General features: G+C 46.2%; 1 protein-coding gene across 3 annotated transcripts in view; it reads right to left on the bottom strand.

Annotated features, from left to right (window-relative positions):
- Positions 1-20786, bottom strand: part of TDRD5 (tudor domain containing 5) — a 52725-nt gene extending 31939 nt beyond the window's left edge. For 2 of the 3 annotated variants that reach the window (XM_058660732.1, XM_058660733.1), the window contains exons 1-6: positions 20546-20786; positions 19554-19961; positions 17625-17815; positions 14229-14465; positions 1844-1927; positions 112-168 (exon numbers count right to left, since the gene is read on the bottom strand). In XM_058660732.1, the coding sequence (XP_058516715.1) occupies positions 112-168; positions 1844-1927; positions 14229-14465; positions 17625-17815; positions 19554-19961; positions 20546-20777 (1209 nt within the window). In that variant the 5' untranslated portion in view covers positions 20778-20786. The remainder of the gene's footprint in view (positions 1-111; positions 169-1843; positions 1928-14228; positions 14466-17624; positions 17816-19553; positions 19962-20545) is intronic. The other variant, XM_058660734.1, reaches the window with a different exon arrangement.
- Between the last annotated feature and the right edge of the window lie 6362 nt (positions 20787-27148).

Below are 27148 nucleotides of genomic sequence, written 5' to 3'. Positions count from 1 at the left end.
TCCAATAAAAATAAGTAAATCTTTAAAAAATTATCTCAAAAAAAAAAAAAAAAAAGAAACATGAGCAAAACAAACAAAAAAAACAGGGCCAATAAAAAAGAAAACACTTACCTCAAACTCTCTAAGCAATTTACAGAGAAACAAACCCTCTGGAAACTTAGATACAACCTAATAAATGAAAAATGAGATACAGAGACATAAACAGAATGTGGGATAAAAAACTAACAATGAACCTAACTGTGACCGAGGCAAACAATGACGTCAGTACTGATCAAATTACTTCCACGTTGTACTTTTTTTTTTTAAGTTGTTTTCCATTAAAAAAAAATTGTTACAACCACTACCAAGATGACAGTGATTTCCAACACTAATAATCATTACACAAAACACCCATGTCTCCAGTCCTGAAAAATCCCCACACTTCTCTAGCCCAGCTATTTAGCTACAGCTCACACAAAATTAAAATTTTTGCAACACAATTTTAAGCATTTCGTTTGTCAGAAAAGAAATGCAACAAAAGCTACAGAAAATTTTGGTAAGCAATTAAGCTACGGCAAAATCTCCAGAATACTCATTAGTGTCCATACACACATTGGGACCTTAATACAAAAGCACTGTTCTCTAGCTAGCTTTTAGACTTCACGGCTCTCTTTCCATGCCAGTAAGCACAAATCAACGTTCTTACTGACCACAGATCTTACAAAATACTCAACACATCTGAATTCAGTTATCTAAGCCTCTACTTATGGCTGTTTCTTATTCTGCATTGTACATATTGCAATGGTTACCCTTGTGGATTAACAGAGACATAAATTTTCTTACAAGCTGTATGATATTCCTTAGTTTCAGAGGGTAATTTGACCACTTATAAAAGTGCATAATCTTTCTTTAATGATTTGGTGCGATAAACAAGTCATACTGAACATCCTTGAACAAATAATGATTGGACACTTGCCTGAATGTCTTAAGGGCTCTTACATTTCTCCCAGTACAATCTTAACAGCTGAACTGGACTATGTAAGACTATATAAGACACTGCAGTAAGAGCTCTAAGGGCCCTCCAGTTACTCAAATCAGGGCTAACAGCTCCTACCAAAACCTTGAGTGTCCATACCCTTCCATCCAGTACCCAACAACCAAAGAGCTTTCACATGTTAATGAAAAATGTACAGACCCAGTACATGAACAGGTGGGTCCAATAAAAAATACAAACGCCTACCAAACACATTAAAAGACAATGTAAAAAGAGATACAATATAACTTCACTAGGTAATAATACGTTACCATCAGTGGAAATTACAATTTGTGCAAACTTTTAAATCATTATCTGGCAAGTTTTCTCATCATTAACAAAATATTCAATGTTTGACTGGTAATTCCATTTTTAGATAAATATTTCAGGACATTAACTGCAGCATTTTTTTCAATAGCCAAATGGTAAAACAACCCAGACCTTCATTGATGCTGGATCTCGTAAAGGAAGCAGTACACCCACACCAACATAATGGAGTATCACACACTTGGGATGCTTGACATACACATTTATAAACCTGCTATTATAAAGATCCTGAAGAGTGATTTGTTGGAGTGTGGGAAAATTGGAAGGGACAGAAAGAATTTATAGGAAGAACATGTATTTCCTAAAGAGCTCAAGACTAAAAATTTTTAAGAAAGTGCATTTTATTTTTTCCACTTAAAACAGCCACTCTGTTTGCAGCATATCAGAAAATATTTGTTACAAACATAAAAATAACTTGCAGGCAAATTACATTCAATCACAATGGATACTACATATTTCTAGCCAATTTTTCTTACATACTTTCCAGAAATAGAAAACACTTACAAACTTGATTTTTTGTTTTAGTTCTGGATCAATTGTCCCTCCAGGTCCAACTTGCGCAAGAACTGACTTGAATGTGTTCTCCAACTATTCAAAACGACAAAAAAAGGTGAGTTCAATCTCTTTCTTGAGAGCCAAAGATACATCTAAATTGCATGAAAAGAAATGCCTCTAAAAGCAAGCTGATTTCAGTGACGTGGACAGCACTGCTCCCCAGAAGAGGCTGGGAAGATTTCACATCGCGTAACACGCATGTAGGGACGGACTCTGCTTTGGCAGCGCTGTAACCTTGAGCAATGCCAGTCAGCTCCCACACACACTGACCATATCAAGTCTTCTGAAAAGGATGATGAGGATGAAGACAACAAAGTATAGAGCTGTGCCCAGACAGGGGAGGGGCGGCCCAGACAGTTCTGCGGCACCTGGCCTCAACGCGTATGCACTGGGCGTCTCCACAGCCTTCATGGCAGACGCCTGGCTCTCCAGGAGCACCCTAGAGACTTGCTTCTGCAAGCCTGCTCCAGAGAAATGCTGTGAGTGCTGGGGGGCCCTCCTGGGAACGGCCCTCATCACCACCAGGCCCTGCAGGAGCTCTGCAGGACTCACCCTGCAATGCTGGTGATGCAATCTCTGTGCAGCTCAACACTGGGCTTTCCCAGGGAGTCTCTCAGGCACAGTTCTGAGTCTTCAATTACTCCATCCCACATTCCTCCCAGAAATGAGTTTTTGTGTTTATTGAATACATTCTTAGGCTGGGATGGTGGACGGGGGAGAGAGAGGAGGTGAGCAGAACCACTAGGCTGCAGGTAGAAGCTCTTTCACGACAGAAGCAAAGGGAAAACAAACCAGCATGGGTTCCAAATGGACCTGGAAACCGGGGCTACTGGCAGAGAGGACTGTTCAGAAGCCAAATCGGCACCAAAACATGGATGGGAAGAGGCCAGATGTTTCAGGAAACATAAAGGACCTGGTAGGTAGAAGTAGAAATTGGAGGCTGAGACAGCAAGAGGCTGGGGTAACTCAGGGCCAGTCCCCTGGGGAGGCCTCAGCACAGCAAGCAGATGACACCTGGGGCGAGTACAAAGCAAGCCCCGAGCAGGGGGTTACACCAAAGCGCACGGAGTGGGGAGTCACAGCCGCCGCAGCACGCAGTGAGTCCGCGTGGCCAGCAGCCACTCAGGAAACATCAGAGGAGACCTAAAGGGGACAGGACCGTGTGCACACAGATCACTAATGCTCATGAACTCAGAAAAGTCACAAAGGTACAAAGAAAAGTGATCTAAGTGCTCTCATCCACACACAATCATCACTCCCTTTCCTTCTAAAGCTATGCCAGCTTCGCTCTTCTCACTGCCAGCTGGACTGCCACTCTGTACAGTGTCACTTTTAGAAGCCTTGCAGTCTCAGGCTCTCAAACAGCTGGTGTGACAACTAAGAGGTAAGGCACAGATAGTGCCTGCTTGTCCTGGTGCATGCTGGGGCCAGCCCCCAGAGTGAGTCCACGGGGACCCCTGCCTGTCTCCCCGGACCTCTCAGGCCACTCGTGGCTCCTTTTCCACCCAACATCACAATCATCATATGTAGCAAGCAGCCCTTCTAAAACCCACTCCCCATTTCCACACCTCCCTGGCACCTCTATGTGGATCTGGGAAGGGAGGAGTTCATCCCCGCAGCTGTAATACTGGCTTCCCCCAACAGCCCCGCCCTTGACTGAAGAGTCTTTATGAAGAGTTTGCTGGTGAATAGCAATCTAAAGAGAAAAATTTTTCACTTCCCAACATGCATGCTTCCACCATTTGAAGGTTCAGTACAAAAGCTTGCTAAATTATCAGTGCTACGGGAGCAGAGATGGAGCAGCCAGGCCATGAACCAGTGCCCACATGGGATGCCAGAACTGTAGGCAGCAGTGGATTAACATGCTAAACAGTGCCAGCCCCAGAAATGACTATTTCAGTGTTTAAATTTTACTGGAGCACAGCCACACTCATTCACATTCTTTTAATGGCTCTTTTTATACTCTAAGAGTTACTGAAGAGCTACAACAGAGACCAGGTGGTCCGCCAAGCTTCAAATATTTACTAGGCGGTCTATCAGAGCAAATCATTTTCCAAGCTTGAGATTTAAGATATCAGAATGAAAGGCTCAAAGCTAAAGAGAGAAATCAGATATGGCTATTAGCCTTTCATTAGAATATTATTTTTAAAGTAACACCTATTTCATGATTCACCAAAGAAATGTATTGTGCACACTCCATGCCCATCTTGTACAGGGACTGGATATACCGGGGTACATGATATATATACAGCCCTTACCCACATGGAATCTGAGGTCAAGTGTGGATAGGAGAGTCGTAACCACAGTTACAGTATGCTGTGCAAACCCAGAGTCCACAGGAGCTCTCTCACAAGCAGAGCATAAAACCTGAAACCCACAGGACAGGACGGCAGCCATCGGACAGTAAATGTGTGGGCAAACTGCAGGTGTTGGTGAAGGGACATCACATCTCAATGACAGAGGGAGTAAAGTTCAACAGAGCTATTCTACATCATGGTCATTACAGGCATTAGTGATATATAATGGCCTTGAAAAATTCTGAAAGTAGCTTTTAAAATTATTTACTTCTGACAAAGTTTTTTTTTTTTTTTAATTTTTATTGGAAATGCAGGTTTACAGAGAGGAGACAGAATGATCTTCCATCTACTGGTGGCATGGTGGTATAGCAGGCTAATGCTCCACCTCCAAGAGCTGGAATCCCCTTTGGGTGCTGTTTCCTGTCCTGGCTGCTCCACCTTCGATCCAGCTCTCTGCTTGTGGCCTGGAAAAGCAGTGGAGGATGGCCCACAGTGTGGAGCCTCTGCACCCATGAGGGAGGCTGGAGAAGCAGTGGAGGATGGCCCACAGTGTGGAGCCTCTGCACCCATGAGGGAGGCTGGGAAGCAGTGGAGGATGGCCCACAGTGTGGAGCCTCTGCACCCATGAGGGAGGCTGGGAAGCAGTTTCGGGCTCCCAGTTACGGATCAGCTCAGCCTGGGCCACTGTGACCATTTAGGAAATGAACACGCAGATCAAAGACCTCTCTCTCCATTTCTTCTCTTTGTGAAAGGCCTCTTTTGTTTCTTCTCTTTGTAAAAATCTGCCTTTTCTCCAGCACACACTGGTGCTTGCAAGAGCCAGGGTGGATGTAGGATAGGCTGGGCTCTGTCTCAGCATCCACTGAGCTTCACAAAAACTGAGTTTGGGGGTGGACCAGGCTGGACTAGGCTGTAGCATCCAACAGTAAGAGCCAGAAAAAGGTGTGTGCCAGCTGGGCAAAGTTGCTGTACCTGCCAGGACAGGAGGTGGAACAAGTCGTCCAGAGCCAAGAACCCACTGCTATGTGCAAGACCTGGGAGGTGACTTAATAGAGCAGGGGACACCTCTCACAGGACACAGTCCCTACAGGCAAGCACAGCCCAGACCAAGCCAGGTTACAGTACCCACTGGGGTCAGATCTGGGGATGGGCCGGTTGCGCCAGTTCATAGCACCCACTGGCAGACAGGAACCAGGATGGGGTGTAGTATAGGCCAGGTTAGGCCACAACACATGACAGTTCATATCAGGGCCAGGACTGGGGGCTGTCCAAGCTGAGTCAGGCTGTGGCACTTGCTGGTGATTGCCAAAGTGAGGTGAGCCATGCCAGTCTGGGTCACAGCTGGCACTAGCACACATGAGACCCAGCAGGGGGTGGGGGTAAAGCGGAATCCCGGTACAGGGGCTGCAAGGACTCTCCTCCTGGGCTCCTGCTGCTGCTGGTGAGAGAGCTGGGACTGAGGGCAGACCAAGCCGGGCAGGGCTATACTCCCATTGGTCTGTACATGACCTAGGTTAGCGGGAGTGCCAGGTTGGGCCATGTGACTATATCCACTGGTGCATGTATGAACCAGAGAAAGTACAGGCTGGTTGGGCTTTGCCGCAGCACTGGGTGGTAAGTGCTTGGCCTGGGGGCCAGCCATATCAAGTTAAGACTACAGAACCACCTGGAAAGTGCAAGATCCAGAACTGGGAGTGGGCCTAATAGAGAAACTGTGGGCTTCCCTCTGGTGGGGTACAGCTCCACTGGCGAGCATGAGAACAAGGCTGGGGGTGGACCTGGCTGGATAGGTGTAAGCACACAGCATAAATGTGGGTTGGACAGTGGGGTTGGTCGGGCTGAGCTAGGTTGCAGCATCCAATGTTTACAAAAGTCAAATGGAATGTGGGACCAAGCAAGTACCAGCAAGCACATGAACAGAACCTGGCAGTGGGCCTGGTGGGATTTTGGAGGGCCACTCCAATTTGGCTCCAGTTCCTGTTGGTGTGTATGAGGGCCAAGTGTGTGGTGGGCAGCACTGGGCCACAGCATCCACTGGTGTGTGTATGAGATGGGGCTGGAGACAGAACTGACCAGACAACTGCAACCACCAGCGGGCGTACAGGGTGTTGTGGGTGATAAACTGAGCTGGACCCTGCACTGGCTGGCACACACACGAGTCAGGTCTGGGGTCACTTCACATGAGGTTTCTTTGGGGACCCCCACCTCCAACTGGACCACTGGTTTCAAAACCCTAACCACAGGGAAAAATCATAGGATCTGTGTTCTGACTGTGGAGTGCATGTGTCGGAACTGGACTTCCTCAGCTGATGAAGCCTGTGCAGTGGATGGCATGCCCAGATGCACATGGGGGACATGACAGATCAATGAGGCCTGCAAAGAGCATCTAGTACCATGGAGGGTAGAACAAACTGGACAGCTCTCCCAGCCAAGCTTTGGCAGCAAGTATCTGGGCGAATGGAGACTCCAAGGTGAATTATGTCAGTCAATGGACCTTGGGAGGATTTCCTCATCCTTGGAACAATGAAATCAACAGCATTTCAGGACTACTGAAACCACCTGAGCAGCACCCTGAGAGCATGCTCCACACGGGGGATCCTGGGATGACGTGGGTGGTCATCCCCCCGCCCCAGGTACTGATGTGGTTAGCATGCTGGGTGCAGCTTCTCCCCTACTTTCCCTCCTCCCCCAGATACAGGAAGAAGAAAATAAAACTGGAAAAAATGGTCTCATCCTCTTTCTCCCATTGCTTGATCCATACCACCCTCATCAGCGGTCTACATGGGCATCTGTCCTTCTCAACTATGTCAACATCATCAAGAATCAAATTAAATTAAAAAAAGATAAAGGCAAAAACAATTTGCCTTTCAGATAAAACTAAACAAATCTAACTAAATAAATACGGGGTTGAGGATGGGTTACTCTTAAACAGTATTAGCACCAGAGAGCTCAGGAATACTAGAACGCAGTCCCTCAACACACTCCTCCTCTTCCAGACAAGTGCCTACCGATGGGAAGCAAGGCAAGGCAAGGCCCGGAACCACCCCACACGGAGAACCCCGCTGGCCTGCGCTCCAGGCAGCCTCCGCGGCTTTACCTCTAGCAATGAGCTATCCACACTCCACTCGCCCGTTCCGCTCTTCATCCTCCTAACTTCAAGATCATTCACAGCTTCCACAGAAGACCTTAAAATTATGCTAGCTATCTCTTTTGATAAACAACGTATGGCAGCAGGAGAGGGTAGGAAATAAACAGCCAAGTCTGTACCTCTTACTGAGGAAAAAACTTAAGAACCCCTTTGTTCATTTTATAAAGCAGATACCTAACCTTTTTAATATTTCTCATGACAAGAAATGCATTTACTTTGAAAAATACATAAATGCTCAAAAAAACAAAAACTGCTCATAAATTCACATTTCAATTTTGTTATATGCTTATCAATTTTTCTTTGCATATAAAAAATTCATAAACTTGCAGAATTTTGAGGAAGTGCCCAGAAAATGATATATAACCAGACAAAATGGAAAGTTGTAGTTTCTGCAAAATTTTCAGAGTATGAAGAATCTGAAATCAGGCAGAATGTGTTCCTGCTACAAGTCAGCAACGGGAGAGCCCCAGACCACAGTGAAATAGCTCTGAACCAAAAGTAAAATGTTGACTACCAGGCTACATCCGTGAGAAATTCTTGGAGCTATAAAACAGGACAAAACTCAAAAAGATGATTCAGGAGAAAGTCTACCCATGCTTCCCACTCCTCTCATGGGAACCATGTCCTGAGCAAATCTCCCACACCACATTTGGCAGAAGTTGTCCTACTAAAGTCTATGGAGTTTAAAGTCTTAAAAACACACGCACGCTCATGATTTTGATATGTTCTGCAACTAGTCAGTACAATAAAGTCAGAAAATGGAAAGAAGAACTCAAATGGGAAGAATAAACATTATTCACAATATACATTAAAAAATGGCATGATGATCTGCTTGGAAAACCCATGGGAAAACTATTAAAACAAGATCAGTAAGCTGGTCCACTTAAAAAAAAATCTTTGTTGTTGAAAAGTCAGATTTTTTTTTATAGGGAGAGGAGACAAAGAGAAAGATCTCCCATCCACTGGTTCACAAACGGCCACGGCAGCCAGAGCTGAGCCGATCTGATGCCAGGACCCAGGTGCTTCATTCCAGTCTCCCATGTGGGAACAGGGTCCCAAGGCTTTGGGCTGTCCTCGACTGCTTAGCCAGGCTACAAAAAGGGCACTAAGTTGGCAGTGGAACAGCCAGGACAAGAACTGGCACCCACATGGGATACCAGCACTGGCAGGTGGAGGGTTACCCAGTTGAGTCATTACATCAGACCATTTTAAACAATACTTTCCAAAAATAATTTACTCCCTCACGAGCCAAAACCATTTGGAATCCCATTCTCAATTGTAACCAGTAGCACAATACCATACTTCAGGGACATTTGCAATGAAGGGCATAAGGTTAGTATCAGAGTGTAGAGAGATTCATTCACTGTTTACTGTATGAATAAAGTCAATGTCATGTGTGACCCCTCTCTACTTGCCCAGCTCCAAGGTGAGCACAGCAGTGACATGCTGTCTGGGACACCTGCATGCCACACAGGAGTGCCTGTAGCCAAGTTTCAGCTCTGCCTTCAAATCCACGTTCCTGCTATTACATCCGAGAGGCAGACGAGCAGAGTACTTGAGCCCCTGCCACAACAAGGCAGACCCCAGTGGAACTCTTGGTTCTTGGCTTTGGCCTGGTCCAGCCCTAGCTACTGTATTTGGGAAGTAAACCAGTAGATGAAAGGTATTTTTCTCCTTCTGTTTCTCACTCTTTCAATTAAATAAACTTTTTGGAAAAATGAACACTAATGAGATGAATGAAAAACAGACAAACACTTCATGATAATCATTTCTGGATTTTAAATATAAAGTCCAATCTACCTTCAAAGAAGGAAAGGCAAGATGCTCTCAGGTCTCAGTGACATAGAAAACATTAAGAGAAATCAAAATGGTCTACAAAACAGGGAAATCATTTTGATGGCAGGATTATGAATCTATTTTTTGGGCTGAGTTTTCTGTAATAAGGATTACCCTTCATCATTTAAAACAAAGGTACCATTTCTATTCTCCTGCATAAGCAATTAAAAAGTCATAAAAAATATCCAAAGGGACTGGTGTTGTGGCACGACAGGTTAAGCCACCATCCCATAAGGGCATCAGTTTGCGAGCTCCAAAGATTCCGTGGCTGCTCCACTTTGGACCCAGCTCCCTGCTGATAAACCTGGGAAAGCAGGGGAGTGTGCTCTGAGCATTTGGGCCCCTGCACCCACATGGGAGATCTGGCTGGAGCTACTGGCCTTGGCCCAGCTCACTGGGAATTAAGTCAGCAGATTAAAGAGCTTGCTCTTCTTCTAACCCTGACTTTCAAATAAGCAAATTAAAATAAAAAATCCAAAACAATGCCTTGTAGATGCTGAACAACAGCTAGTGCAAAATTAACAAATGAGCCCTAAACCTCCCTCCAGACAGTCTGGAGAACTTTAGGTGTTGCAGCAGCAATAACAAACCCTGTATAGGGACAACAAAGATGCTAAGATTGACAGGATTGAATACAAACTGGCAGCAGAGACAGAATTGTGTCCGTCAACCTGCAACGAGAGCCCCTCAAGCTTCCAGATAAGCAATGATCTGCGTAAGTGGAGGTTGGAGAAACAAAGATCAACCCGCAGCCCGAGAGCTGGGGGGGTGGGTGTGCAGGGAGCGACCCCGCAGCCAGAACTCGGAGGACTCCTCTAAGTCACAGTCAGGACTCCAAGTACTGGGGCCAAATCAGTCCTAGACCTAAGGCTCCTGTGTAGAGATCGGCTGTTCTGACTGCTCAAGCTGCTACAGCATTTGGGCCCCACACCAACAGAGAGGCCTTAACAACAAAGGCTGTTCTTCTCCCAGTCCCGGGGGCGTGGAGACCCACGATCAACCTGCTGCAGTCTGGCTCCTGGTGAGGGACCTTCCCAGGCTGCAGCCAGCCACCTACCCTAGCTCAGGCTCGTCATGAGGACCCCCTGCACATGATGTCATCTAACCTGACTTATTTCCCAAAGGCACTACGTCTAAATACCACATTGCGAATTAGGGCATAAGCATACTAATTTGGGGAAACTCAATGCAGTCCAAGGTAGCCCCATTAATAAATCTCAAAAGAGATTCTAGCATCCCATCAGAAGCTACCAGCCCTGGGGCTAGCACAACCGGATAATAAGCTGATCCTCTGCCTGCAGTGCTGGCATCCTGTATGGGTGCTAGTTCAAGTCCTGGTTGCTTCTTCCAATCCAATCCAGCTCCCCGCTAACTGGAAGGTAGTGGAGCATGGCTTGAGCCCTTGGGCCCCTGTACCCACAAGGGAGACCAGGGGCTCCTGTTCCTAGCTTCAGAGCAGCCCAGCTGCAGCCACTGTGACCATCTGGGGAGTAAACCAGCACATGTTACACCTCTCTGTGTGCCTCTCCTCTCTAACTATGTGTTTCAAATTTAAAAATAAATAAATAGATATGTAAAATCTTTTTTTAAAAAAGTTATCAGTCATGCAGATTTACAGAAATAAAATCACAATAAGAAAAAATAAATGAAAAATTCAAATGGCGTCATTAGAGGACAAGAATATTAAAAGTCATGAATATTATAAACATACCGTAATACACAAGAAATATATGGACACAGAGAGGCGAGAACTGGAAGATATTCAAAGATGCAAGTGGAATCCAGAGGTTAAAAATCATCTGAGCAGACTCCACACGTAGAACAAATGATAAAAGACCCAAAACGAAGTACAAGGAGGCAGGGGAGAAGGGAAGAAACAACAAGCTCCAAGTGACCTGCTAGCCAATGACAGGCCACCCAGCAGAGGTGGCATTACAGGCCTGGGTGGCGAGGAAAGGAGAAAAACATCGGAAGCTTCTCCAGACTGAATGAAAATAACCCACTACAAGAGGCTCAGTGAACCCTAAGCAGAAACGAGGGGAAAGACACGGAGGGGTCAGAGTCGAACTGCAGAAAGCAATCGGTAAGGAGAAAACCGTGGGTGCTTGAAGGAGGAAACCCACCACGTTACGGACAGGTCTGAGTGTGGCGTGCTCACAGGACCAGGTGCAGATCTGCCACCAAGGTTCACACAGACGCCGGTGGAAAACCAATCGGGAAAGGGTAAGAAGCCTTACGGCCCAAACCCATGTAGTCCGTGTCTAGCAAAACTACACTGCGAAATGAAGACAAAGCATCTTTTTCAGATGAACAAAAGCTAAGAACATTCTTTACCAACAGATCTATCTCACCAAACATGTAAAATTTTCCAGCAGAAAAAAATTATGCTGGTGGAAGGGCAGAGAAGACAGAAGAGCCATCAGAAATAAGAAATACGGGTAAACAAGTGAACTTTTGTCATTTTTAATATTCCCCAAACTGATTTTAATATTAAATAAAACATTGACAAATTAAGTTCTTACCTCAAATAACATTTCTGAAGCAAAATAACACCGTAGTAAGGGCTATACAACAAGAAACTGGCTGTTTCACAACAGCAGCACAGAGCGTGGCAGCAGGGAAATGCAGACTTATTCTACGGTTCGCACACCGTACATAAACTCATTTATCATGAAGGTCAAGCTCAAAGTACACTTGAAAATGCTAAAGCATCATTAAAAATGTAACAAAAATAAGTATAGCTAGTAAACAAGATAAAACAATAAAACAAAATCAGGTTCAAAGACAGTCCCATGTCACCAGTGCCTTTCAATGTGTTGCTGGGAGTCTTAGCTTATAGAACCAGACAGGGTATAGAAACAAGAGGCATAATCTCTATATGATTGGGAAAGAAAAAACTGACTGTGTTCACAGATGATATGACCACATCTACAGAAAATTTGATTAAAAACCCACCTCCTGAAACTAATAAGCAATTATAGCAAGGTAAATATACTTTCCTATCTACCAGCAATGAACAAAAGGATTCTGAAATTAAAAGCAATATAATTTATATTAGTCCCCACCAAACACAATATAGTTAGGTTTAATTCTTTGAAAAGACGTGTAATATCTACCTGAGGAAAACTAAAATACTCTGATGAAAGACAGCAAAGACTCAATGAGCGGAGAGAGACTCGAGTTCAGGCACAGGAAGTCTCAGGGATGTCAAGCAGCCAGTTCTTCCAACCTGATCTATAGATCACTACAACTCCAATCAAATCCATGATGTCATTTTGTCGACACTGATTAACTCCTTCTAACCTTTAGGAAAGCAGAAGACCCAAAACAGCACCAGAATATTGAAGAACAAGGAGGACTGACGCGACTCAAAATCCACAGTTGTAATGACCGACAGTACATGTGGCACTGTGGAAAAACCAGAGCAGCGGAACAAAACAGAAACCACAAACTTGCTCACATAAACACTGCCAACTGTGATAAAAAGGAGCAAAGGCAAAACAGACCACAGATTAATTATTCAACAAACGGTGCTGGAACACCTGGATATCCACATGAAAACAAATCTTGAATATACAGGCCCTGCGCCCTTCACAGAAACATGAAATGCAGAGCTCTTAGAAGGGAACATGGGAGAACAATAGGAGACCTTGGACATTGCAAGAAAACTTTTTAGATATGACTTTCAAGGCCTAATAAATAAATAATAAACTGGACTTTATACAATTCAGAATTTATACTATAAAAGATAATGTCAAGTGAATAAGAAACCACAGACGGAAAGAGTATTTTCAAAATACACCTTTGGTGAAGGACTAGTAACCAAAATACACAAAGAACTCTTAAAACTCAACAAGCGGAGCCAACACTGCGGCACAGCAGGTATCCCATATGGGCACCAGCTCAAGTCCCAGCTGCTCCACTTTGATCCAACTCTGATAGTGCACCTTGAAGAGCAGTGGAAGATGGCCCAAATCCTTGGGCTCCTGCATCCATGTGAAAGACCTGAAGGAAGTTCCTGATCCCAGCCCAGCCGGCTCCAACTGCTGTGGCCATTTGGGTAGTGAACTAGCAATTGGGCGATCTCTGTTTCCCCCTCTCTCTGTAAAATCCTGCCTTTCAAATAAATGCATCTTAAAAAAAAAAAAAAAAAAAAACCTCAGCAACAAAACAACCAGCTTAAAAAATGGACAGGAGACTCAAACACCTAGACAAATAAAATACAAGCAGCAAGTAAACACATGAAACGATGTATGCTAGATGACATCAGAAAATGGAAATTAAAACAGCCATGTGATACTACTATACACTTACTAAAATCATGAAAAGGTACCCTGCTCCACTGTTGCTGGGGGTAGCCCAATGTATCAAGTACTGGAGTAAGTACAGGCGGACAGTGCTAAGACAACCGAAGTTGATTCACAACAGTGAAGACACGGAAACAAGCCAGATGTCCACCGAAAGGGGAACGGGTGCAGAAACTGTGGTGTATCTACCACTCGGTCACGAAAATGGAAGAAATCTTATCATTTGCAATAAACAATCTTAACTAGAGACCCTTCTGCTCAGTGAAAGCCAATCCCCAAAGCACAAATGTAATGTTCTCACTGATATAAGGTAACCTTCATGCAAAACACAAAACAAGTATTTGGGTGAACAAGTATATACATATATCCTCACAGATGAATTATATAATGGAGGCCAGCATACCTGGAAGTGAAGATACTTTGTAGTATGCAATTCTATTCCCGAATAGAGAGAGAACTCCCAGTGAAACAGTTTAATATATATCTCAGTAATGATAGATCCTCTGCTCTATACCTACAACGCCATGGTACATTCAGGTAGCAGAATGTTGAACTTCTAACTGTTGTTGGAGGATTATACTCCTGTAATAATATGGGGTGGGAGGATATTCGGAGGGGAATATGGGAGCAAGAAAATGGAGGGAAAGGGGAAATCCTTACACCTACAAGAACGTATCATGAAAAATAATAGCAAAAAAAAAAAAAATCATGGGTCTGGCGCAATGACTCAATGGCTCCATCCTTACCTGGCAAATGCTGGGATCCCATATGGGAGCAGGTTTGTGTCCCGGCTGCTCCACTTCCCATGCAGCTCTCTGCTTGTGGCCTGGGAAAGCAGTAGAGGACCCTGTACCCATGTGGGAGACCCAGAAGTTGTTCCTGGCTTCAGATCGGTTTAGCTCTGGCCGTTGTGGCCACTTCGAGAGTGAACCAGCGGATGGAAGATCTCTCTCTCTGTCTCTCCTTTTCTCAGTAAATCTGATCTGCATTTTCAATAAGAACAAATAAATCTTTTTTAAAAAAATCATGAAAACCCAAAACAATGACAATATCAAATGTTGACAAGAAATGTGGAACAAAACGAACTTTCACTTACTGCCAGCTAGAGCACATAGTACTGCCACTTTCAAAGACAGTTTGGCAGTGTCTTATAAATCTAAACAAAAGGTCTTTAAAAAGTTCATGATGATACCTATTAAGCAAAAAATTTTAAGCATGATGGCTCAGTGGCTAAATCCTCGCCTTGTAAGCATTGGGATCCCATGTGAACACCAGTTCATGTCCCAACTGCTCCACTTCCCATCCAGCTCTCTGCTTGTGGCCTGGGAAAGCGGTAGAGGACAGCCCAAAGTCTTGGGACCCTGCACCCACATGCGAGACCCCTAAGAAGCTCGTGGCTCCTGACTCCAGATTGGCTCAGCTCTGGCCACTGAGGCCACTTGGGGAGTGAACCCATTAACAGAAGATCTCTCTCTCCATCTCTCCTCTTTCTAAATATGCCAATCCGATAAAAATAATACCTTATATGAAAAAAAAGAATTTGCACAGGCTTCCAAAAATGTTTGTACCAAAATAAAGTTGTTTTAATTCCACTTTGTCATGAATGTTTGAAGCTCCTTCATTCAATACAGGAACCATGCTACTTGCTATTTACCCAAATGAGCTGAAAACTCAGGTCTATATAAAAACGTATACAGATGTTATAGCAGCTTTACTTAGAACTGCGAAAAACTTGCAAGCTCATAAAATGTCCTTCAGTTCATCCAGATGATAGACTATTATTTGTGTACTAAAAAGAAATGGGTTAACAAGCCATTAAAAGAAAGAAGTCGTCTTTAAAAAGAAAAAAAGAGAAGTCTTAAACACAAATTTCTATGTAACAGAAACCAACTGGAAAACATTTCATGCTGTCTGAATTCAAACATCTGATATTCAGGAAAAGATAAAACTCTGGAGACAGTAAAGAGATCAGCGGTTGTCAGGGGTCTGAGGAGAAAGGCAGTGAACAGGTGTAGCATAACTAATTGTTAGGGCAACGAAACTACTCAACATATTATATTGGTGAATAAACGTCATTACACATTTGTCCAAATGCACAGAACACGTAAAACCAAGGTGAGCCCTAACATCCACTGTGGAGCCTGGGTTCAACAACCGAAACAAATGCACCATTATGATGTGGAATGTTAACAGTGAGGGGGCTTCCTCGTGCGGTGGGGAGAGTACGGGAGCTTTGAACCTTCTGTTCCATTTTGCTGTTAATCTGAAACTGGTCTGAAAAAACAGCTTCATTTTAAAAAGTGATTCAAAAAGGTCAAGAATGAAAAAAACCCAGAATAACAAAACAGACTTTCAAACTATATCATATTTTACACTAAACATAAATGTTCAATATACTATCATCCAATGCCAAGACTGTCAAATGAGATTTTTTAAAACAAGATGTTTGCTGACATGCAGTGCTAAGGAAAACTAGTGACCACAACAATGTCATTGAAACTAGACTTAAGAACAATAACGTTGTACATTAAAAGCACTAAAGAAACATTTCACAAAAAACGGAGTAATTATGATCCAGCATTGTGGTCCAGCAAGTTAGACCAGTTTGCAATGCCTCTATCTTATTTTAAAACACCATCTTGAGACCTGGTTACTCCAATTCTGATCCATGTTCCTGCCACTGTGCCTGGAAAGGCAGCAGATGGTCCCAGAACTTGGGTCCCTGCCACCCATGTGTCAGACAAAGATGGAATTCCTGGCTTCCGGCTGTAGCCCAGCATAGTCAGAACTACTGCAGCCACCTGGGGAATCAATGAACAGATCAAAGAGCTCTCTCTAACTCTGCCTTTCAAATAAACATCTTTAAAAAACAGTAAGTGGAGCAGTTCATGAGGAAACACAGCAATCCTAAGCGCATATGCAACTTGCAGAGAGTTAAGACACCAAAGCGGGTCAGGCTTTGACATGATGGCGAAGATGCTACATTAGACATTCACAAGCCAAACTGAAGTGCCTGCGTTCAAGTTTCCACTCTGCTCCTAATTCCGCTTTCTGGTGTATGGTACGCCAGGAGGCAGGTGGTATCCTTGACATTCCCAAGGGAGACCTGGTTTGAGTTCCCAGCTCCTGGCATCAGTCTGGCCTAGCCCTGGCCATTCAGACAGCTCAGGAGTGAATTAACAGACAGCGGCTCTCTGTCTGACTCATTCCCCTCTGTCTCTTCCCTTGCTGCCCTATGTCCCAGAGGTTAAGCCACAGCTTTTAACATTAATATCCCATATCACAGTGCTGGTTTGAGTACTGGCCACTACACTTCTGTCCCTGCTCTCTAAAATACCTGGGAAGGCAGTGGGTGATGGCCCAAATACCTGGGTCCCTAACTAGTTGTGCTGGAAACAACAAGTTATAAAGTGTCTGGCTCCTGGCTTCAGCCTGGCCCACTGGTCCACTTGAACTGAATTTAGTATCCTGACTAAAGAATGATGATACAAACAGGATATGAGGCAATATACTAAAATCCATTGCTTTTCTATTATTAATAATGATTCACTGGAAAACACACTGAAAATGACACACTGATATGGAGAACATGAAACATGGGGGCAGGTATTTGCCACAGGAATTGAGACACCTCCTGACTGCCTGAGTCCAAGCCCTAGATCTATTCCTGATTCCTACTTCCTGCTACAGTACAGCCTGCAGGTGACAGCTCAGCCATGTGGGAGATACAGACTGAGTTCCTAGCTCCTGGTTTTGGCCTGGTCCAGACCTGGCTACTACATTTATGGAATGAACTATCTGAGGGAAGATGGTGTCATGGAACCACAGGGAAAGCTTTTTCCACAAAGTGAAATTGAAAGTGAACGACTTCAACCCTTTAAACCATCAGCTTCTTTTTTTTTTTTTTTTTTTTTTAAAGATTTATTTTATTTTCATTACAAAGTCAGATATACTGAGAGGAGGAGAGATAGAGAGGAAGTGGAGCTGCCGGGATTAGAACCAGCGGCCATATGGGATCAAGGCGAGGACCTTAGCCACTAGGCCATGCCGCCAAGCCCCAGCTTCTCTCTTAAACTTGAGTGGCAAATACTATGAAACTTCTTTCCCCGTTACACTGACACCTCCAAACTCCGACGTCTTACCTGGTTTAATCTGTCGGTGGGAGTCAGCCTCAACGAAGTGTCTGCCCCATTTAGCCTTGGTGTCTTCTCCCCGCTCCATACTTGCCTCGGGAGCTCCATGCTTGAGGCTGTGTGTGGGAATTGAGCCTTGGCAACCGGGGAGCCTGAGTAGGACCCTTGTTTCACTCTAAATGGCTGGGCAAAAATTTTGCCTTTCATGAATACAGAAGAGAAAAATCATTACTAACAATTTCTACTTTATTTTCTGGTAGTTATATATCAAAGTTACTGCAAGCTAGCCATCCTCCTCTTGGCAGAATTAGGGAAAAGCAGGTTTACAAGCTTCTGTTATGGCTACTAGAGATCCCTTAGGGTGTGACCAAAAGGCCGGGGCTATTCACCAGTCACCAAAGGTCACCTGAATGTAACTCAGAGAGGTGGGATTTGCAGAATGTGGCTTTTTTTCAGTTTCTAACCTATTTAGGAGTCGGCTTGGAAAACCGCATAAACATCTAGTACCCAAGAATGGTGAAAACAAGAATAGAAACTACAGGATGAAGGACAGTACTCTAAAGAACAGGTTTTAATATTTTTAATTAAAAAAATTCTGCCCACATAGTTGAACAGGATGCATACCCATACATGTCTCCGATTAGGGCGAGGAGGGTTGCAGCATGGAGGAAAGTGGGTGGCACAAACGTTTCACCTTTGTTTTCCTCCTGTCTGCAGGGCGGGACAGCAGGGGCTACTCTGTCGTACTGAGTACAGGCGACTTCCTCAAGATTTGCAGGAGAGGCCCGTCAACACCAGCTGTCCAGCATTAAGACATATCACGAATCTCATCAGGGCCTCTACGATCAAGTCCACCCAAAGATTTCCAAGATACCCAGAGGAGAGGAAGGAGGAGCCACAGATGGGAAACACGAACAATTCCATCACTGGCAAGGAGCAGCCACTCCCAACATCTAGGAAGTTGGGAAACCGCTTTATATAATAATTCAACCTCCTTCAAGTTTAGTAACACTGATTCAGTCTCCGCAAGGCTAAAGTCCCCAGGAATACTGCCAGGGCTAGATGAGGGCGACATTTGAAGCCCCCAGCAGATCCAGGGCCCTCTCTCACCACTGTGTATCTTCATCCAACTGCAAACCCACCACAGTTCACACACAGATCACCGTTCACTACATGAAGTGAAATGCGGATTGCGCACAAAAACCAACCAATAACCAACCTGAAATCAGCTTCCCCCGTGCCTACACATAAAACGGTAGCACCTAGGGTATAAGGAGATGCTACACGCAATCACGCTGGAACGTCAAGCCTTGAGAAGACACAGGGCTTGGGCAGAAAAGCACCAGAGGAGGGGTAAGAAGAGCCGAGTACTTAATCCTAGCTATCCCATTTTTCCAGCCATGTGGCTTTGGAAGTCACCGAACTTCTCTGACATCTGGTTTATACTCGCCCACGTGTCTCTAGTACTGTAACGAAGAATATCCCAGGTAAAATGGCTACACAAATCCTAATGCTCCATAAATTACTCGAGTACTTCCCAGGAAGTCCCCAGTGCTGGCAGATGGGCCATGGCTACTTTTTTTTCTTTTAACTTTTCATTTCCTGTGCTTTGTCTTCTTAGTACAAACACATCTGTCTAACGTCCATTGCGTCCCACTGACAGCCTTTTGTGGTTCTGTCGATGCTCGCCGGCTGCACCTTTGTAGCCACTTACCAGGCCTCATCTCACGGACGGTCCTTGGCACCATTCCAAAAAGCAACTGCCATGATTTCTATTTTACAGATGAGGAAACTAAGGCAACGAGACAAGGGACTGGCTTTAACTGCTCAGCTGGCAAGTGACAAGGCCAGCTCACAACTCCAAGAAACAGATGGGGCTAGCCATGCAGGAACTCCCCTTCCGTGCCCACAGCACCCCAGCACTGCCAGCCCACTCACCTGGAGGCCATCGTCTCTGCTTTTCCTCCAACACGTTCTTCCTGAGCATCAGCAGAGAACCCATGCGGGTCTGCTCTACAGCAATGACATCTGAAGCTGCATTCAGCACCTCAAACATGGAGAGGAATCCGTACTGCATGTACTGGAACGTTCGTCCAAACCGCTTGACAAACGCCTTTTCAAAATCAGAAAGGAGAACAGGAGAAAACGCCAGGAGGTCTTTGAGTTCACTCTTGACCACGGCCGGGAGAATCGGGGGCACCCTGCCCCGGAAGGGGACTCGCCGCCGAGAGTCCGGCGCAGGGCACACGCTGGCCCTTGCCCTCTGCACGGTGCTCCGAACCTTGTGGCTGCTTCTTTGTCTGGCAACTAAACTTGCTATTCCTTTGGTGGATTCATCTGGAATGGCTAGATGCGAAAAGAGAAATTGTAATTGTAAAACGCACTCTCTCCTTCGGCTTTCTATCTGTGCACACAGACAACTCCTAATCGCCCCAGAGGCTGGGTCACCAGGTAGTGTGGAAACAGGCACCCTTCATTCTTCCACTTCCTGCATGGTGGGAGACAGCTTGCTAGCTGCTCTGCTAGGCAACAGAAAGAGAACCCATGGCATGAGGACTGCTAACTGGCTGCTCAAACACCAACTCCCGGGATGGATACACTTCCACAGAGTGGTTCGTTTCTTTTGGAGGGGAATGGGGCTTCATAAAATTCAAAACTTTTATCTATATACAAGCCCCACTATTAAGTTTCTCCTGCCATAAGGCTTAAGAATCTGAACTCCTATGCCAAAATGCAGCTTTCATGAAAGCGCGTAAGTTTCCAGGGATGGTTTCCGGACTTCCTTCGATCCATAATCTCAAAAGGCACTTAGATCCCCTATTACCACCACCATGGAGCTAAAAATGCACTTCTCGGGATGCGGGAGCGGACATTTACTGTGTGACAACTTTCAGAACAAAGCTGAGGGGCCCTCACAGTCCTTAGCCCACCTTTCAGGATCACAAGCCCATCCCCGGAGGGGCAGACGCTGACCACGTCAGGCATGTCAAGCACCAGCTCCATGACACAGCGGTAGCCGAGCGCCCGCAGCGGCAGGTGGCTGCCCACCATCAGCAGGTACTCCTTCTCCAGCTGCTGCGGGGTCAAGCCATCCTTGGTGGAGATGAGAAGGGACCTTATCTCTTTCCGCAGGCATTCCTGGATGCGTTCTTGCTCAGACATGGCACCCTACAGGATTTTGAAGACACAAACACGGACACGAAGGAAAAAGTGGGCACCGGCCGCGACCTAAGCCCTACAGGCAAAGACAACCCTTACTCTAACGGCCCACCCAGCCAAAGCGAGTTTTTTCGGGCGGTTCAGGGACCAGCCTGGGCGTGGGGTGAGGGTGGCTTCTGGGGCCTGCCCAGTGCAAAGCCCCACCACCCAGACCCTCCAGTCTCAACCCGCGACCACCACAGGTGTGTCCGAAGAAAACCAGGCTGGCTCCTCTCAGCGGTTGGTGGGTTCCGTCTTCTCCACCGCTAAATCCAGAAGATTCGTCGGAAACCCGGCCTTGGCGCATGCACGCGGAAGGCCCCACGCAAGGGCACGCCCCAAACCCACACACCAGGCTCCCGTCTCCTCCTCGTTCCGGACTCCATAACCCACCCTCGACCCCTGCCCGGCCCGGAATGCGGGGCGGGGGCGGTGGGGTCCCCAACATCCCCAGGGTGTGGGACAGGGCGGTCGTCCCGCCATAGAGCCCCGGCGGCTGTGAGCCGGGCCGCAGCGGGAGGCGGCCCCCGACCCTGCGCGGCTCCTCACCGGTCTCAGCCCGACGCCGGCGCTGCCGTTGGCGGCCCCGGGACCCTCACAGTTGCCCCTTCCAGTCGGGCCGCGGCCCAGCAGCTGCGGAGGCGCCCGCTCGCACATGCGCGCCCGCAGCCGGGCGGGAAGGGGGCGCAGTCCAGCCCCGAGGGCGCGCGCCCGGGGGCGGGGCGGCCGCGACGGTTGGGCCGGGGTCTGTCGCGCCGCTGCTGGCCCGGCTTCGCGAATCACGCACCTCCTCCGACGGGGCCCGACCTGGCCAGGCTCCCCCGGCAGAGGACGGCAGAGGACGGCAGAGAGGGGAGGCCCGGGGCGCCGAGGCTCACGTGGGCGCGGCCAGGTGCGCGCCGCATCACCTGGGGAGCTACTTAAGCCAAGGGAGCAAGGCCTGCCCGCGGTTGAGCAGAGTCCTGGTCAGTGGTTTACTTGGTTGGGAGGGTTTACTTGGTTGGGGGGAGGGTGATTAACAAGCAGTTCTAACTCTTGGTTGGGGGGTCACTGCTGAGCTTGGTGTAACTTTGGCTCCTGGAAGGGCGCGGTGAGGAAGGGGTAGGGAGACTTTTTAGGATGCCACTAGGGGTAAGAGTTGGCAGATAAAACAAGAGGGCCTAGGTATTTGTCAGGCTGATCGAATGAGCAGAATGGACAAGGTTCTTGAAAGCCAAGGATCGGTCAATTAAAAGTTGTGGGAAAAAGAGGCATAAAGACTTTGATGTTAAATGTAAAAGCTAAGAAATAGGACCAACTACAAGGTAATAAAGGAATTTGCATAAAAGAATGGTACCTGGACATCTGCCTTATCTTCTGCCTAACTTCCTGGCTTTCAGACCAAGGGAACAGAATATTCCACTAATATGCTAATAATGCTGAGGACTTCCTCAAAAAAAGTAGTCAGATGGACTAGTTTACAGCCCTGGAATAAAGTAAGAAAAAAGGAAATTTACAGGACATGCAAAATGAATCTAGACGTTGCAATATGTGAATGGTGGAAATCAAACAGAAGGGTGGTGAAGGTGGGGTGAGGCAGGTGTTTGGTTTATTTAGGAAATTTTAACAAACAACCTTGAAATTAAAGGAGTCTGAACCCTTGGAACATTCTATAAGAAAGGCCTCATTTTAGACAAAGAGAAAGAGAATCAAGAAATCTTACGTAAAAATTGGTTACCTAAAATCCAATAAAAATTAGATGGGCTTGAATTTCCCAGTTGGGCAATACCTTCAGAGCTCTAACCTAGATTTCTTGACCCAAGCAAATCAACAGCAAGTGAGACATTTTTTAAAAAATCAGATTATAAGGATTCATAGAGTTCATCACATACTGAATGACTTGATGATAGTCCTGAAAAATGGAACAGTGAACCCCAAAAAAGTACTAGCCCAGATTCCCAGCACCATCATGGTTAACTGAAAACTGGGCATCACTAGTTGCTCTCAGATGATCCAAGTCTCTTCCCAATAACTCCGAGAAAGGTACTATTAGGGTCTGCATTTTAAAATCTAAAAACACATACACAAAGAGGAAATGGCAATCAAAAGACAAATTTCGACGAATCAAAGTATGACGAATGGGTATATTGATACATAGTATTTTTTAAGGTTTTCTTTTTTTTTTAATACTCTAAACTAAATCCCAGATCGGTAACTTCAAGCCAAGTATTAGGGGCTGCCTTTAATCGCGTTAGCGGATGTCGGCGTCATCCCTGAACTTGGATGACTGAGGGCCTGTCTCGGCAGCACCTTCTCACACTGGTGGTGACCTCTTCAATCCTCAAAGGTCTTGCTTTCAGTGGGCCTCGCCAGGCCTGCCAGCATTACCCTCCGTGAGAGTGTGCTGAGGTAGGAACTGAGTTATTTGCTCAGGTTACTCAGGTTATTTTAGTTTTCCAACATAGAGTGATGAATTCACAATCCCATCAGCCCTGCCCAAAGGTGAACTTGGACCAAAATTTAATGACCTCCTGATCCTTAGAAACTGAAAATGTTGATGGCAATTACATTTTGGATGGCCCAAAACTTCTGCTAGTTTGGAATGAGTGAGTGATGGTCACTGAAAAGTTTGATGAAACTTCACAGCCTTCTTCTTAAAGAACCATCTGGACTTAAAAAAAAGTTCTGGATCTCAGATGTGAATTAGTGTCTGTGAATGGGGTGCCAGGGCACATGGGTCCTGCTCAGAAGTTTCTGTCCCCCAATCTAATAGGCTGTGTCTTGATTTTTGTTACACAAATCAGAAAGGCTGTCTGGGTTGTCCTGCGCTTGTTACCTGGGAATCCTACAGTTACCCGCATCCAGAAACTTCTGTGGGTTTGCCATGTGTTTCCAACCTGCTACCAGTGACCATGGCTGGAATCGCTTTTCTTGTAATTAACTGCCAACACCTGGTGTTGGCAGCTGCTTCCTCCAGCATGCTTGTCTTAGAATCCAATCAGTAAGGAGACGTGTATGTGTGTGTGTAAGGCTGGTGGGGCTTTAATATTTGCCTCAGGAGGGAGTGTCAAACCAGAAGCATGTGACAACAGCATTCTTGCCTCCCTAAATTTCTAAATAGTTTGTCTAGTTGGAAGCCAGCTGAAGGCATTGTTCTATTTCCCATGGCAATTCCCCCAGCCCTTGGCTATCCCTCGGATGCTCCTTCCCCCAGTCCTGCTTCACCACTAGGACATGGCCTAGCTCCCGCCCTCAGAGAAAATGGAGAGGTTCATGCACGAACCCCTCAACTTGTAGCCCAGGCCTCCTGACTAGCCCTGCTCGCACCTTTCTGTTGGGTCTTGCTGGGTGACAGGAGACACCCGTCCTAGCCTATTCTCCAGCTGCTTTGGCACCATGACCTTATCCTCTGGTTCCTGTCACACGATCCTGTATGTTCAGTGTCTTTCCTCTACACATACCATAATGCTGTAACCCTTCCCATCCTAAACCCATCACACAACACAGCCATGGCAAGAGAGAAACAAACACGAGCCTTTCCTCCATGGCCAATTCCTTGAGCCAACAGTCCACGGTCAGGTGTTCTGTTTTTTCAGATTTTCACTCAGCTTCCACTACCCCATCAAAAGCAAGCAGTCTGCTAGTTGGGGACATCTTACGGTTTCCTTTTTTCCTTTTTTCTCTCTCTCTCTTTTTAAACCAAACTCATCAGTGACAAACCTAATTGACAGAAGTTATCTCTTCAGCTCTTTGGGTGTGAGATGCTGTCTGCGTTGACCCTGGGTGTTCATGCTCCTGCTGCACCTCTCCGTCCTTAGCAGGTTTCTGTAATGGCACCATGCTGGCCATGGCCTCTATCTGCCAGTTCTGTTTCCTCTCACTGTTGTTGTATTGAGTGCCCACTTAACTGGGCCTCTGCTCTTGGTTTTTCTTCCTTTTACTCTTCCTGGGTGAATTTGCTCATTCCTGTGGTCTCAGTCTCAGCCAGTACCTTCAAGAAGGCACATTCCATCAAGCAACAACTGCCTTAACTGCTCCTGGTGCCAGGGAAAAGCAGCCATGAGCAAACCCAAAGTCCCTGTGTTTCTGGACCTCACCAAAGACAAGTAGCAACTATCTGTGCGTAATAGAGGTGCTGTTTTAAAACATAGGAAGAGACTGCAAAGGCCTGCCTTACACTGAGTGTTTTCCAAGCACTCTAAGCTCCTTTGCCACAGAGGTTCAGGCCAACAGCATCACCTGGGAACGTGTTCATCTGTGGATTCTTCTGGCTGGACCCCAGTGCTGGTGAACCCGAAGCTGGGCAGGGGGTGGAGGCCAGCGCTGTGTGGCCAGACAAGCCCTCGGGGAGACTGTAACGCAGTCATTCCTCCTCTGGTGCTGGGAACACAGCTCAGGGCGGTCCCACCACACACTGATGTTTCTCAGCCCCTAGAGTGGCTTGGTGGGCGAGGGGGAGCTGGGGTTGGAAGAAGACAGTTGTTAGGAGTCTCCAACCCAAGATGATCCTCACCACAGCCTTTGACAAGGCAGCCAAGTGGGGTCAGCAACACAACACAAAACAAGCAAACAAGCGAAAAAACCACCTGGTTCAGAATGGCAGTAGAGGGACAGGCATTTGGTGGTTAAGATGTGACTTGAGATGCGTGGGTTCCAGTCCTGGCTCTTGTTCCTAATTCCTGCTGCTTGGCAGTGCCAAGCCTGAGAGTCAGCACTGGTGCCTCCAGTAACTGGGTTCCCACCACTCAGATAGGAGACCTGGAGTGATTCAGGGATGGACATATGGGGAATGGATCAGCAGGTGGGGACATTCTTTCTCTTGTCCCCACCCTGCCATTCAAATAGGTAAGTTTTCTCAAAATTTAAGATTTTCAATTCTATCTCATTTCATCACCGTTTCCACTGAAGAACCCATATAAACCAATTTTCCCCTTCACCTAGCTATATGGACATCAAATTTCACTAAATGGGAACATGTATGATAATTTGCCAAGTCTCACAATCTCAAATCTTACGAACTCCATAGTCAACAATTTTTAATTGACCTTCCTCTTCTAATAACTTCATCCCTACAGATGTCTCCCACATCAAAACAAGGAGCAAAGTATTGAGTTTTAAAATACATGCGTATAATATTTTCAACAAAGGGATGAGCAATACTTTTAATTAAAAAGGAATCCAAAAGAAAACAACATCCTAAGAGGAGATGAGACCAACCAGCCAGAAACTCATCAGCTAGCTACACTCCCCGGCTGCAAGAGCTGCTGAGCCAAGCTCTCTGCCTTCCTCAGATGGTGTTACAGACATTCACAGTCTCACTAGACTTCATTATAAACAGGTGCTTCTCTGGCTGTTCTGTATGGCTTAGAAAAGTAACAGGTGACTGTGACTGAGCAAAGGAGACAGAACAAGTACCCAGCATGGGCTCCAACGCCCAGTTGTTTTCTCATTGGTTTTTTCCCCCCTAAAGAAATTCTTCTTCCTTACTGGGAACCAGAGTATTGTTTGGAGACCATCATTTGGCTAGATATTCTCTCATTCTTGGAGTGAAAATGTGTGTGGTGGTGGGTGTTTGGCCTAGTGACTAAGAGCTGATTGAGACGCCATGTCAGGGGGGCTGGGGTTGAGTGTTGGCTCTGTGCTTACTCCACCTTCCGGCTAATGCTCATCCTGGGAGGCGACAGGGGCTGGCTCTCGTGGGTGGTGCTAGGCTACCCACACTGAATTCTTGGTCCCAGCTTCCCAGCCATGGTGGGCCTTTGGAGAGTGAGCCAGAGGATGAGAGCTCTGTCTCTTTCCTTCTGAGACTCTGTCTCTCAGGTGCAAAGAAATTTTAAATTGTGGTATAGCTCTGTTGTAAGAAATTGTTTATAGGACTCCATACAAATTAATTCCTAACATAATCAAAGGCTTGAGGGGTAGGGAAACAAATGGTGCAGTTCCATGCTTTCCCTAACAGAGAGATCTCTTCAGGATGATGAAGAAGCTGGTTATAAGTGGACTAATTACCACGATGTTTCCCTCCCTGTTGTCCACATGCAGCTTCAGTTTGTCTCAGTCTGGTCCCGAGCAGGAGCTATCAGCGAGGCAGGCACTTGAGAGGAAGCCCAGGCTTAGCAAGCAAACAAATCAAAACTAAACTTTCCTATATTCAGTCACAGGCGCGGTGGCCTAGCGGCTAAAGTTCTCACCCTGAGTGCACTGGGTTCCCATATGGGCGCCGGTTCTAACCCCGGCAGCTCCACTTCCCATCCAGCTCCCTGCTTGTGGCCTGGGAAAGCAGTCGAGGACGGCCCAAAGCCTTGGGACCCTGCACCCACCTGGGAGACCTGGAAAAGGATCTGGGCTCCCGGCTT

This window comes from Ochotona princeps, chromosome 2, assembly GCF_030435755.1.
Source record: "Ochotona princeps isolate mOchPri1 chromosome 2, mOchPri1.hap1, whole genome shotgun sequence".
In the NCBI taxonomy this organism is placed as follows: Eukaryota; Metazoa; Chordata; class Mammalia; order Lagomorpha; family Ochotonidae; genus Ochotona; species Ochotona princeps.
The sequence above is the reverse complement of the archived record's forward strand: the minus strand, read 5'-3'. Positions and strand labels throughout refer to the sequence as shown.